Raw genomic sequence first — 15,125 nt, forward strand, 5'->3', positions numbered from 1 at the left:
ATCTTGGAACCTAAATGACATTGGTAAACAACTGGTAGAAATTAAAGCCAAAATATTGATAATATTTAACCACAATTGAATATACTATATGCTAGGCACCAGACTGAGTAATTCACGTATACGTATTTTTAAAAACTGACATATACTACCATCAGCTCCAGAGGCTGAGACAGGAGGATCCCAAGTTCAAAGCCAGCCTCAGCAATGGTGAGGTGCTTAGCAACTCAGTGAGACCTTGTCTTAAATAATACAAAATAAGGCTGAGTTCAATCCCTGGAACCCAACAACAAAAAAACCTGACATATAACTCACATACCATAAAATTCACCCTCGTATTAAAGTACACAGTAATTTAGCTAAAAATGGGTAAAGTTGCTGGGCACAATGGTGCATGCCTATAATCTCAGCAGCTTGGAAGACTGAAGCAAGAGGATCACAACAAAAGTCAGCCTCAGCAACTACTGTAAGGCCCTAAGCAAAATAAGGGTTGGGATGTGGCTCAGTGGTTAAGCATCCCTGAATTCAATACTCAGTACAAAAAAAAAAATACATAAATAAAAGAAAAGAAAGTTTTAGTGTCATTGCCCTTGTACTATTCTTACTACCTCCAATACCAGATGATTTCAAGAGATTTAATTTGGAAAAACTTGTACAAAACTGCAGAGGCCAGGGAACAAGAAAGCACTTTTGAGATAAATGAGACATTAACAAAATATAAACATGGTTTTAACAAGACATATAGAAAACTCAAATATTTTTGATTACTTATTTTATTGAAAATAGTTAATTTGAAATATATACATTATTTAAAAAACATGTTATTGATACAATGTCAAACTTTTCATAAAGGATCATTTCAGTCTCACTCCTGCCAAAGTGGCACCTCTATTTTTCTAGAATCATTTGCCTAGGAGTAGGGTCTCTACTGCCCTCTGGTGGCAATTCAGGAGATGCTCATGATGGAAGAATTCCAAAGTTCCATAGCTGAGTAGTGCAAATTTGCCAAGTGCTGCAGCTTTCTCTGCATAGGAGGAAGGCAACTTTAATGAATGTCTTTATTCCTTTAGAAAGTGTTCTTCCTAATGACACTCAGCCAAGTTCTTAGCAAAAAACCCTTTCTCCTAAATTTTCATCTTTGTTTTAAAAAACAAAACCTGTTAAAACAAACAGGAGAAATAATGTGGGAAAGCCTCAGAGTAATTCAGGCTATAATCCAGACTCCTCAAAAGGTTAACAGGAGAGTGAAAATTACGAATAAGGCTTAGTATACAAGATAAGCTTTTTAGTGCTCACTTTGATTCTTCACTTTGTCTTTATAAAAACGGATACTCCAGTCAACTGTAAGTCTTTTTGGGAGCAGATAACCTTTTCCTAGATTTCAGGAAACTGACCGCCTCTGAAAGTAGACATCAACAGAGCCTAAGTTCATTCTCCAGACCGAACACTTTGGATTTGATGTTCTTCAGTTCTCCTTGTATCTTGTGTGCCCGTCTATTGCTGTCCCGGACCTCACACAGAATGGCAAGGTCCTGGTTTGCCCGGGTATTAATTGTTACCTAAAGATTTGAAAAAAGAAGAAACAATTATGGCATAAGACAGGGAAGAGATTTCAAAAAGAGCAGACTGTGCTGAATGACATCTTTTTATGGTATATTTAGTACACAGAATAAATTCAATTCTTAGTTTTTCAGTAAAGGCAAGAGATTATTTCCTATACAACAGTAGAGAAGCCTCAAAAAAAGAGTGCAATAAACAAAAATGGGTAAAAAAAGAGATCTATATAAACAACATTATTGGTAAATCTGCTAAAGAATAAGAGGAAATACCTCCTCTTTTTTTTATTATTAACCTTGTTCAGAACATAGTTATCATTTTGGATATATGGATGACTAGTTAAATCTCTAAGAAGGCTCTTGATGCAACTTGGCTTCTAAAAAGCTCTGTCTGTCTGTCTGGGAAAATTATTAATTACTCACTTTTCCCATTTGTCCAACAGACATAATTCTTTAAATTTACTTCATGAATTGGGAGGGATGACAATTTCTTTTGTTTGTTTCTTTTTTTTTTTTTTCAGGGGGTGGGGTGGGTACTGGGGATTAAACTCAGGGGCACTTAACCACTGAGCCACACCCCCAGCCCTATTTTGTATTTTATTTAGAGACAGGGTCTCACTGAGTTGTTTAGCACCTTGCTGCTGCTGGCTTTAAACTCAGGATTCTCCTGCCTCAGCCTCCTGAGCTGCTGGGATTACGGCATGTACCACCGTACCTGGCACCAAGGATGACAATTTCTAAGTTTTGTTTAGATAGAAGTATTAATGATACAGTCATTCAATTATTTCAGTCTATTTTGGTTTTCTCTGTAGTGTATACTGTTAAACTGATTTTCAGGGAGACTAGAAGGGTGGTGATCCTAGTGTCTACCAGCAGGGAAATGGCATATCTTTCTTTCTTTCTTTTTTTTTTTTTGTGGTGCTGGGGATTGAACCCAGGGCCTTGTGGAAGCGAAGCACATGCCCTACCACTGAGCTACAATGGAGCCCTCATGATCATGTTCCCACACTTCTACCCTTTCTCTTTTGTGATAATTCAGGACCAGAGATTACCTTATAGAGCATTTGCTCCAAGTCTTTCAGTCTCTGTCGGAGAACCTTGATATCTGTCTTAAAGCCTTCTACTTCCAACATACGTCTGTGCTCTAAGGCCTCATAGCGTTTTGTCATTATCTGTAAACGCTTACTCATCTTGTTAGAGCGATCCTATATATGGAGAATAGGAAGGCATTTAAGAGGAAGGAAGCATTCCCCAGTCACCTACACTTCCCACTCCATTTTAAGTGGCATAGAATTTTGTACCTTGAAGATCTCTCTCCTCACTCCCTCCTCCTCTCGAATTTTGGCAAGTTCTTCTTCTAGAGCAATGCACTGCTCTTGGTACATGTTGGACAACTTTTTCTCTTGTGCCAACTTATCCTTTAGGGACTGCAGATTGAAAGGACAAAAAGCATTAATACTAAGTTCTACAAATTAGATGATTCAATTAGCACTTAGGTAATGAAAGAAAAGAAAGAAGGGATTTCTAGAAATACAAAATGAGTTAAGGAACAAGATGGCAAGGAACCTTGGAGAACATATGGAAACCTACAATTTCTTTTTTCTTTTTTGGATGGAGACTGAATTAAGGACCTTAAGCATGCTAAACAAGTTGCTCTACCATGGAGCCACATTCCCAGCTCCAAACTTCCAATTTCTAGATTACTTTTTTAGCCCCTTTTTGAAAGAAATCCTTTAAAATAAAGACAAATGGGGTCACATAATGAAGCTCAGAATTTGTCCCAAATAAAATGTTACAATATATGTTTTGGGCCACGCTTCTGAAGAAAAAACATTAACTAACAACAATAACATGTTTTTATATGTGTTTCATTGAATAGCAAAATGACCTTTTAAAAACTTTAAATAGAGTTTGGTGCAGTAGTGTATACCTGTAGTTCCAGCTACTCAGGAGGCTAAGGCAGGAGGATTACTTAAAGCCCAAGGTTCAAGGTCAACCTGGGTAATATAGTGAAGCTATCTCAAAAACAAAACAAAAAAATCTTAAATCAGATGTTACTTACGTAAACACAATCCTTAGAAGACACTAAGTTGGCACTAAGTTCATATTTTTTGCCATGACCTATCTGCCCTCTCTTGTAAGCTTCTTGCCTATCATTTCCTCCTTGCTTAATCTTCTACAACCATGATATCTTTCCTCTTCCTTGAATGTACCCGAGGGCCTTTAAACTTCTCCCTTTGCCTGGAATGCTCCTTCCCTAGGTCTCCTTGGCAAGCTTAGTTCCAGAAACATCAGACATAAGAGTGTCCCTGTGCTCCCCTTCTGAAATGGGCTTCCAGTGATTATATGCAATCTTCATATAATTCTCTATTCCTTAATATCTATCACTTTTTATAATCTATAATTTTCTTGCTTATTTGCTATTGTTTGTTTTTTTCATTAAATATAAACACCAAGCCTGGTGTGGTACACACACCTGTGATCCCAGTGACTTGGGAGGCTAAGGCAGGAACACCGCAAGTTGGAGGCTAACCTCAGCAACTTGGTGAGACCCTCAGCAACTTAGCAAGACCCTGTGATAAAGCACTCCTGAGTTCAATCCCCAGCACCTAAACAAAATAAAGTGGGATGGAGATGTAGTTCAGTGGTTGTGCCCTTGGATTCAATCATCAGTACTGCAAAAAAAAACAGTAAACACCACATGGACAGATCTTGTCTAGCCTATGTACTGCTGTAGCCACAAAGTCTAGCCCATTTGTTAATGATCAGCTATTTTGGGCTGCTGCTACCCCAGCTTCCTTGACTGAATAGATTATATATGATAATATGTAGGTTCTTTGGAATTCTCTGAGTTCTTGTGGTGTTCTAGAAAAATAAACATTTCTCTAAGGTATCAGGACATTACCTTAATATATTCATTTTGGGTATGATGACTGTCATGTAAAACTGGCATAACTTTTCCAATTTTATCATCTTTCTTCTTATTCTGCATCCTGTATTGCTTAATCTTTGACATCAACTGATCTTTTTCAAGCATCCATGTCTTCTCTTTAGTTTGGTTTTCAAATCTCAATTTCAAAAAGTCTTTGGTGCTCTCATAGAGCAGTTCTTGGGTATGATGGAGACTATGAAAGAGAGGACAAGCATGGACATGAAAATGCTTATATAGTACATCTGAAATATAGGGTTATTCCAAAAAGGAAGACAACGGTTCTTTTCCAATTGTACAATATATTAATTTTGTAAAATATTAGCAGTCTTAAAACCACACTTATTCTGATCATTGGCAACCTTATTTTTTTAACCAGGGATCAAACCCAGGGGTGCTCTACCACTTAGCCACATCATTAGCCCTTTTCATTTTTTATTTTGAGAGAAGGTCTTGCCAAGTTGTGTAGGGCCTGGCTAAGTTGCTGAGGCTGGCTTTGAACTTGAGATCCTCCTGAGCTGCTGGGATTATGGGTGTGTGCCACCATGCCATTTTACTGGGTAAGGGTAATGTATCTACCCGTGCTCCCAGGTTCATAGATTAGCCTTTATAAACTTTCTCTATGAAGTCATCTCAGTACTTAAGTCCATTTTAATTTCCCATTTCTTATTTTTTAAAAAACTTTTTTAAACTTTATTTTATTAGTTTACTTTTTTTAATGTGGTGCTGAGGATTGAACCCAATGCCTCACACATGATAGGCAAGTGCTCTACCACTGAGCCACAATCCCAGCTCTCTTATTATTAATTTTAATATATACCTTGTCTCATAATTCAACACTTGTTTATATATATATATATATATTAGATTTTAAATATCAACCTGCAGGATGTTCCCCAAAGTATATACCTTATTTATAATGTATTTTTATGCTACTATGAATAGATTTGCAAGAATACTATCAACTACTAGACATATACAGGCACTACATAGATTCCTGATAACTATTCTCAAGATTTAGAAATTGAAAAATGATGTTTGTAGTTTTGAAAATGAATATCCCTGCCAGCATTGTGGTGCACACCAGTAATCGCAGCAACTTGGGAAGCTGAGGCAGGAAGATCACAAGTTTGAGGCCAGCCTCACAAACTAATGAGATCCTACATCAAATAAAAAATAAAAAGGACTCTGGATGTAGGTCGCTGGTAAAGCACTCCTGGGTTCAATCCCCAGTAAACAACTCCCCAGAAATCCCTGGAAATCAGCAACTCATTAATTTAACACCACCACCTAGAAAAATTCTATACTGAATGATTCAATTACCTACAAGAATATTAAGTACCATGCAGCAATAACTAGTTTTCCAATGAAAACCTATTGCTATATTCACTTAATTCTTTTTATGATTAACAGAGTACACAGATAGAGGAAAATGATAGCACAGTGCCAGGCACAAAGTAAAGCAAATGTAACCAGATGAATATATATATATGTATTAGGGTATATGTGTGTACACAAACAGAGAGAAAAAAGAAAAAAAAGTAAACATACAGGGATAGACTGAGTCAGTTACCACAAGGATCTCTCCTGTTTTCAGTGAGTAATTTTATTCTATTTTACATTATATTCTCAATTACAAATTAGGAAAGTATTGTCCAGTTAATATACAATGATTTGAGAGTGACACCCAAAGGACAATCATTAATGACCTAGGATTTTAGGCTATTCAATAACCTTAGAATGATTTATCTAGGGCTGGGGTTGTAGCTCAGTGGTAAAGTACCTGCCTAGCATGTGTGAGGCACTGGGTTTGATCCTCAGCACCACATCCGCATAAAAATAAAATAAAATAAAGGTATTATGTCCAATTAAAAAAAAAAAGATCTAATGGACAAAATTGACCAAGCTTATATATGCAAATAATGCCAAACCAAATTACAAATTATGGGCTGGAGTTGTGGCTCAGTGGAAGAGTATTTGCCTAGCATATATGAAGACCTGTGTTTGATCCCAAACACAGAAAAAAAATTTTTTTTTAAATATTTTTTTTAAGTTGTAGATGGACCAAATTCCTTTATTTATTTATCTTTATATGGTGCTGAGGATGGAATCCAGGCCTCACACATGCTAGGCAAGCGCTCTACCACTGAGCCACAGCCCCAGACCCCAGAAGAAAATTTTTTAAAAAGATGTTTAATGTAGAAAAGAAATGGCAAGGTGCAACTTGTGTGTGGCTACTGTGTACACAGGGTAGGACACAGGCTATATATCAAGACCTGAGGAAACAAAAGACAATCTACTATGAGGTGATAAGTCATTATGGAGGCACAGTAATCACTATGGGAACGTGGAAAGGAAGAACTTAATTTGGCCTGGATGTCTTCAGAGAAGGAGTGACAATGCTTATTATCAAGGTGCCTGCTATATAAACAAGAGTTATTAGTCTGGCTGAAGCACAATGTGAACTAAAGCAAGAGGGAAGGAGTTGAAGCTCAAAGATTAATTTGATGTTAGACAATGGAGTCCCTAAGAATTTATGCTTTATAACACAGTAAATGGGAGAGCTATCAAATGTGGTTTTTATTTATTTTATCTTTTCTTTTATGGGACTAGGGATTGAGCTGCAAGGTCTTGTGTATGCTAGACAAGCATTCGACCATTGAGTTATAATACCCAGCACTTCTTAAAATTTTATTTTGCGATAGCATCTCACAAAGTTGTTAAGGCTGGCCTTGAACTTGCAATCTTCTTGCCCCAGCCTCCTGAGTAACTGGGACTATAATTGTGTGCCACTATACCTGGTTCAAATGTTTTTAAGCAGTTGGTAACTTCTAATAGAGGAATTAATTCATAAGGAAGGTTATAAAATACAAAGAGAAAAGTGATAGGAAGAATAGTTAGATTATTACAAGAATTTAAATAATACAATTGAATCAACAGAAATGAAAAGCAGAGAATTTCTTTTCTTTTCATTTTTTTGGTACGGGGGATTGAACCCAGGGGCACTTTATCACTGAGCTTCATCCCCAGCCCAGTCCTTTTTTATTTTGAGACAGGGTCTTGCTAAATTGCCCAGGCTGTCCTTGAACTTGCAATCCTTCTGCCTCAGCCTCTCAAATAGCTGGGATTACAGGATTACACCACCATGCCTAGCCAGAGAATGAATTTAGAAGACTTGTTGTCTTCTAAATATATGGTTTGTAATTAAGAAATGAGAGACCTGGGATGATCCTATTGTTTCAAGGTCGGCAAACTAGATGGATGTAATGATATGAAATTAAATGGGAAAAAGAGTGAATTAGTAAGTTTGAGGTTGGGGGAGGGAGGATTTATTGAGAGACATAAATAGTTTGGTTTCAGTAGTGGTAAATTTGAGGTGTTCAAACATATTCAACAAAGGATGTCTTTTTTTTTTTTTTAATACTTTTAGTTGTAGATGGACACAATATCTTTATTTTTTTATGTGGTGCTGGGAAATGAACTCAGTGGCTCACACATGCAATGCAAGTGCTCTACCACTGAGCCACAAGCCCAGGGCTAATTTTTTAAAATTTCTCCCCCCCCCCTTTTTTTTAACCTTTATTTTATTTTTATGTGGTGCCGGGGATCGAACCCGGTGCCTCACACATGCTAGGCAAGTGCTCGACCACTGAGCCACAACCTTGGCCCCCAAAGGATATCTTTATGGCACAAATCTGGCCACTGGAACTAAACAAAAGACTAAAGATGGTTAAATCAAAGAACAAGAGGGGCTGGGGATGTGGCTCAAGCGGTAGTGCGCTCGCCTGGCATGCGTGCGGCCCAGGTTCGATCCTCAGCACCACATACCAACAAAGATGTTGTGTCCGCCGAGAACTAAAAAATAAATATTAAAAAAAAAAATAAATCAAAGAACAAGAGAGCTGGGTGTGGATTTGGTGGTGTACATCTGTAATTCCAGAGGCTTAGAAGGCTGAAGCAGGAGGATCCCAAGTTCTAGGCCAGCCTTAGCAATTTAGCAAAGCCCTAAGCAACTTAGTGAGACCCTGTGTCAAAGTAAAAAATTAATAGGGCTGAGGATGTACCTCAGTGGCAAAGCTCCTCTGGGCTCAATCCCCAGTACAGATGCTACAGTATAGAACTGTTGGCTTTTTTTGAGTGCTGGGGATCATAAAATCAGGGCCTTGTGCATGTCAGGCAAGCACATTACCACTTAGTTATGTCTCCAGCCCAAGAATTGTTAACTTTTAAGCTACTCAGAAAAACAGGACACCTGTTAGGTACATGTTTCTTGAGCATTCACCTTTTGGTTAGTTCTTTAATTTTGTCCTGATTTCTGTGGTGCTGAACTTGTATCTCCTCGAGGCGAATCCGTCTGTCCTCCATGAGCCCTTCGACTTGTTCTCTAGAAAACTTGGACTGCTCTTTTAGCTGCACCTGCAGTGCTTCCACCTAGACAGGCGACAGGGGTGAGGGATCCACTCCTGTGTGCACTTAGTTCATTACACTAAAAAAAAAAAAGCCTTTCCCAGAAAGAAAGCTAAAGTAAAACAAACCTAAAGCACAGCAGCAAAACAAACAGGAGAAAAGTCTCAACTCTAATCTCTTTATTCATGTCTTATAAAGTGAGGTTAGGCTACAGAAGAGCAGACTCTTTGTCTACACTAAAGCCCATATCTACATCACACAGAGAAGGCAACAAAATTTTATTTCCCCAACCCTATCTTGCCTTTTCACTGTCTCCCTTTTAAGAGGTACTGCATGCATAGAAACAGAATGACTCTTGAGTTTTTTTATTTAAAAAAATAGAGCAAAAGGAATGTAATGTAATTTCCTTCTCTGATTCTGAAAATACTGGCCAAAGCTAGAATCTGTCATTTAAATCAATGGGAGAAGGATAGAAACTTCAGTGCAATAAGATAAAAGATGACACCAAAGGACATATAATTACCAGGTAACAAGAAAATGATTTATTACTTTCCTAGACTTTAGAACTCATGAACTAAATAAATGGATATAACTGCAAATGTTGATCTGTCAGCACAGAAAAACTTCCCTCTATGATTCTCTTGTGTTCCTCCTAGGCCAACTACAAACTGAATTCTTACTTTAAGATGGTTTTGTTGGGTAGAGCTTAGCAATATGAACTGAAGGTTTAGAGAAGTACTTCTAGAATGTTCAAATAGAGAATAATGGTTTTAAACTATAAACACCTAGAAGAGCCGGGCGCAGTGGCACATGCCTGTAATCCCAGAGGCTCAGGAGGCTTAGGCAGGAGGATCATGAGTTCAAAGCTAGCCTCAGCAAAAGCAAGGTACTGAGCAACTCAGTGAGACCCTGTCTCTAAATAAAATATGAAATAGGTCTGGGGATGTGGCTCAGTAGTCAAGTGCTCCTGAGTTTAATCCCTGGTACCCACCAATAAACACTTAGAAATTAGGAAAACCTCAATTTTTTAAATCACACGATGCCTAAATAAAACCCATGTGAAATGAAATACTTGCATGATACTGAAGGAACATTTTACAAAACTAAACGTGTGGACAGAAATCATCTTGGTCTGCCAAAATAAATCCATTACCTGTAGGATGAGTGTTTCTATGTCTCCTTGGTAATGCTTAGAACCGTATTCCTTCTCTCTTATTGATGATCTTTTTTTTTCTTCTTTAGAATCTAAATTAGAAAACAAATATCCATCAACAAGACTACTCAACTTTTCTTTCTGCTATTTAATTTTCAACATTACAAAAAGAAAGTTTCAGCATTATCCATGCAGAGGAGTTCAGTTTCTTTTACCTATGACAGAAGGAAAGGAAGGCAAACACACAATACTTATAATGCTTATTTTTTCAAGTGGGAATTTCTGTAAGTAAACTCTATAGGAGTTCTCCTAGATAATCAGATTTACCTTTCAGCAGAATCAACTACTAATGTTCCTTTGCATTGCGTCTACTTTCTTTTATTTTTGGTACTAGGGATTGAACCCAGGCATGTTCTACCACTGAGCTACATCCCTATTTTGTTCATTGAACCCAGAGGCACTTAACCGCTGAGCCACATCCTCAGACCTTTTTATTTTTTATTTCAAGACAGGGTCTCACTAAGTTGCGTAGGGCCTCACTAAATTCCTGAGGCTGTCCTTGAATTGCCTCAGCCTCCAAAGTTGCTGGGATTACAGGCATATACCACCAGGCTCAACTGTCTACTTTCTTAGTGAGATCTTACTTAATCAGAATGCATAAGAAATAAGAAAAACTAAATTCAAATATTTTGGTTATGACATATTAAACAAACTTCAAAACACAAAGTTATTGTTTTAATTTTTTAATTAATATTTTTTTAGTTGTAGATGGACACAATACCTTTATTTTATTGTTATGAGGTGCTGAGGATTAAACCTAGTGCCTCACGCATGCTACGCCAGTGCTCTATCACTGAGCTGCAACCCCAGCTCCAAGTTATTTTTAAAATAAGCAACACTATGGGTTAGGGTTGTAGCTCAGTGGTAGAGTGCTTGCCTAGCATGTGCAAGGAACTGGGTTCCATTCTCAGTACTGTAGATAAATAGATAGATAAATAAATAAATGAATAAAGATCCATTGACAACCAAATAAAAGCAACACTAGTACATACACACAATGGAAGATCACTCAACCATAAAGAAGGATGAAATTATGGCATTTGCCAGTAAATGGATGGAACTGGAGACTATTATGCTAAGTGAAATGGGCCAATTCCAAAAAAACCAAAGACTGAATATTCTCTCTGATATGTGGATGCTAACTCACAATAAGGTGGGGTTGGGGGAGAATAAAAATTCACTGAATTAGACAAAGGGGAATGAAGGGAAGGAGGAAGGATGGGATAAGGAGATACAGTAGAATGAACTGGACATAACTTTCTTATGTTCTTACATGAATATACAACCAATGTAAATCTACATCATGTAGTTACAACCACAAAAATGGGAAGTTATATTCCATGTGTGTATACCAAAATACATCCTACTGTCATGCATAACTAAAAATAATAAAAAATTTAAAAATAAAATAAGCAACACTAAAAATTACACTGAGGGGACTGGGATTGTGGCTCAGTGGTAGAGTGCTCACCTGGCACATGCGAGGCCCTGGGTTGATCCTCAGCACCACATAAAAAATAAAAAAGTAAAGGTATTAAAAAAAAAAATTACACTGAGGTTGCCAGAGCCTGGGAAGTATATAGAAAGGAAAACAGATGCAGGGGTATTGCTGGATCAGAGGATGATTTCTAATGTTCAAAAGCAAAGTGGGATAACTATGGTTGATGGCAATCAATTGTATATTTCAAAACAGCCAATGCAGAAGATTTTAAATGTTCCCCAAACTAAGAAATGATAGGTGATTTATATGTTGATTTTTTCTGATCTGATCACTATACATCATATACACTATTGAAATGCCACCCTGTGCTCCATAAATATATATGATTGTTATGTATCAATTTAAAAAATATTAAAACAAAGAATAAAAGAAAATATGTACTGAATAAAGTGAAGATTCTTAGATGATTCAAGAAGCTCAGTAAGATCTTAGACCACCAGAGGCATCATTATGAACATCAATTATCACTTGTTTAGTAGGAGAAATTTCAAATTATTTGTGCTGTGATTTTTAATGTTGCATCAACGAGACTTTCTAATAACATGGTTGTTACCTGGTTTAGGAGCTGAAGAATCATTCTGTTCACATACACCAGCAGCCTGAATAGTGTTTTGAAAAATGCTGACCTAAAGAACCAAAAAAGGATAAGTAGCTTTCCTGTAAGTGTGAAATTGTACTTTTTAGCCTTAATTCTGCCGATTCCACACTATTTTTATATTAAATTTGTCAAAACTGAATAATTATGTAATAAGGATGTTATGCATGTGAGAGGCAACACAAAATTTTTTTTAGATAAAACCCAGTGTTGATATAAACTAAAAAATAAAATTATAGGGATATTTCACAAATCATGCTTAAAAAAGTGCTTTTTTACAAGGGCCTTTAAAGAAAGTAATAGAAATATTATATATTACAGAAATATTCATATGTAAATATAAGTAAAAACGCTAATGAGAAATTACCTATGAAAAGTGAAAAAAAGGAACTGGTTCCAGTGACTTGGGAGGCAAAAGCAGCAGATCAGGTTCAAGGCCAGTTAGGCAACTTAAGGAGACCCTGTTTCAAAATAAAATAAAAAGAACTGGGGTTGTAGTTGAGTGGCAAAACATCCCTGGGTTCAATCCCCAGTATAGGGGGAAAAAAAAAAGTGAAAAAATGGAAACAGTAAATAGTATATACATACATGTAAATATTTCTTTCTTTCTTTTTTTTTTTTTTTGCAGTGCTGAGAACCCGGAGCCTCCTGCATGCAAGGCAAGTACTTTATCACTGAGATCTATCTCCAGTCCAGTCCTATATAAATACTTTTTTAAAAAAATTTTGTTTTTTGGTACTGGAGTTTGAACCCAGGGATGCTTTAAAACTGAGCTACATCCCAGCCTTTTTAAAAATTTTTTATTTTGAAACAGGTCTCACTAAATTGCTTAGGACCTTGCTAAGCTGCTAAGGCTGGCCTTGAACTTTCGATCCTCCTGCCTCAGCCTCCCAAATCACTGGGATTACAGGCATGTGCCACCATCCAGGCTCCCACATAAACATTTCTATAAGGTATACCAAACTATTTTTTTTTTTTTTTTTTGTGGTACTGGGGATTGAACCCAGGGGAACTTAAACTCAAGCTGCATCCCCAGCTCTTTATATTTTGAGACAGGGTCTTACTAAGTTCCTTTGGCTGGCCTTCAACTTGCAATCCTCTTGGCTTAGCCTCCTGAGTTGCTAGAAATTACAGGTGTGCTCCCACCATGCCCTGCTATATTAAACTATTAATAATGGGGGCTGGGGATATAGCTCAGTTGGTAACGTGCTTGCCTCACATGCACAAGGTCCTGGGTTTAATCCCCAGCACAACAAACAAACAAACAAACAAAACTATTAATAATGGTTCATTTCTGGGTTAGAGGATTAGCGGAAACTGTCATTTTTATATGATAGATCTCTGTACTGTTTTTTTTTTTTAAATTCTTTTTTTAGTTGTTGATAGATCTTTATTATCTACATGTGGTGCTGAGAATCGAACCCAGTGCCTCACACATACCAGGCCAAGTGCCCCAGTCCCAGCCCTCTGTACTGTTTTTTAATAAATACCATGTATTACATTTGTAATCAGTATAAATCAAGATTTTTTAAAATTTTAAATACTGAAACTTTCTTTCCACAAAGTCTGCCCATTTTCTTCTTTAAAATATCTAAAATATCTACCCCTCTGGGCTTTATGTTTCTTTTTTGTGATGCTGGGGATAGAACCCAGGGCCTCATGCATGCATGCTAATCAAGCATTCTACAATGGCTTTAGGTTTCTAAATGGGGAAATGGAGTAAACAACACTACTCCCCAAGGTTTCTGAAGGAAAATGCTTTGCAAACTTACGTCAACACGGTACTGTACTGGTTAACTACTCTCCATAAGTTTTCTTTAGCAAGTGCTGAATTACTGACCCCCATTCAATACCCAAAGATTACTTACTTTGTGGGGAGGCTCCTTATAAAAATAGGTCACTTCTCCAGTGTCCGTTTCCACAAGAGCCAAGAGATTCTGAATCTTTTTCTTGTCTTCTAGTTCTCTGCAATTGTCACAGAAAATTAGCACACATCATGGATCCCAAGTAAGTAACCTTTTCTGTTTCAAGGATCTCCCTTCTGACTTGTTTTAAAAACAGTAATCTCAAATTAAAATTAAATAAGACTTACCTAGACCTCAGCTATAGTTAAGACAACAGGTATTTTTATCTAGGAAGTCAGAGATGAGGGAGAGAAAATAATTTCTCAGCTGGTCTTAGACAGTAACTCGTGGATGGAGAGGTGCACTGCCTAGATCCTTTTCTTCAGTACTGATGGGCTCATTCCCTGACTCCCAGGAATGTTGCCCACAGATGATTCACAGTAGAATCTCTCCAGAACTGCCCTCAGCCAAAGAGAACTACTTCACTGACTCATGCCTCCCATTCCTCAGGGACGGCCCACATCCATGCCTGGTCAATGAGGGAGTATAAACACCCAATCTCCTTGCCTTGGAGCCCCGTGTGGTGTTGGCTGAGATGTGTGGTGTTGGCTGAGATGTGCTGTTAACTGAATCACAGTGGAAATTCTCCATCTGTCCAATTAGGCTTTTTCCTTATTTCCTCAGAGGTGGTTATTCCTTAGAGCACTCCCCAAAAACTTCCTGCAAGCAAATCTTCATTGTGCAGTTTGTTTCCCAGGGAACCCAAACTGATACCAGACAGCTGATAGCAGATCTGCCAAGGAAGCAAACTCTAAAGAGGAACTTCAGAGCTAGTGATATGGAGACAGTTCATAGAACAAAGTGTTCCTAGGAGAAAGAGCAAGATAGATGGGGAGTTAACAAGGTACAGCTTAAATAATCAAAATAACCAAAGATGGAGAAGAGGCTAAGGGCTGTGCTCCATAAGAAGTCATAACCTTGGGTGCTTTTTTCCAGACTATTAGCTGAAGAAGAGGCTGGCTCTCCTAGAAGGCAAAGACCTGTGACACTACAGCAAGTGTTCAAGGTAAATGATTGCCCCCA

General features: G+C 37.5%; 1 protein-coding gene across 7 annotated transcripts in view; it reads right to left on the reverse strand.

Annotated features, from left to right (window-relative positions):
• Positions 1-752: 752 nt before the first annotated feature.
• Positions 753-15,125, reverse strand: part of Ccdc77 (coiled-coil domain containing 77) — a 49,021-nt gene continuing 34,648 nt past the window's right edge. For all 7 annotated transcript variants that reach the window (XM_040281213.2, XM_021732147.3, XM_021732148.3 and 4 more), the window contains 8 exons: positions 14,067-14,163; positions 12,157-12,229; positions 10,043-10,134; positions 8,765-8,913; positions 4,459-4,678; positions 2,855-2,980; positions 2,606-2,758; positions 753-1,556 (listed from right to left, as the gene is read on the reverse strand). In XM_040281213.2, the coding sequence (XP_040137147.1) occupies positions 1,410-1,556; positions 2,606-2,758; positions 2,855-2,980; positions 4,459-4,678; positions 8,765-8,913; positions 10,043-10,134; positions 12,157-12,229; positions 14,067-14,163 (1,057 nt within the window). In that variant the 3' untranslated portion in view covers positions 753-1,409. The remainder of the gene's footprint in view (positions 1,557-2,605; positions 2,759-2,854; positions 2,981-4,458; positions 4,679-8,764; positions 8,914-10,042; positions 10,135-12,156; positions 12,230-14,066; positions 14,164-15,125) is intronic.

Source organism: Ictidomys tridecemlineatus, chromosome 6, assembly GCF_052094955.1.
Source record: "Ictidomys tridecemlineatus isolate mIctTri1 chromosome 6, mIctTri1.hap1, whole genome shotgun sequence".
NCBI classification, from domain to species: Eukaryota; Metazoa; Chordata; class Mammalia; order Rodentia; family Sciuridae; genus Ictidomys; species Ictidomys tridecemlineatus.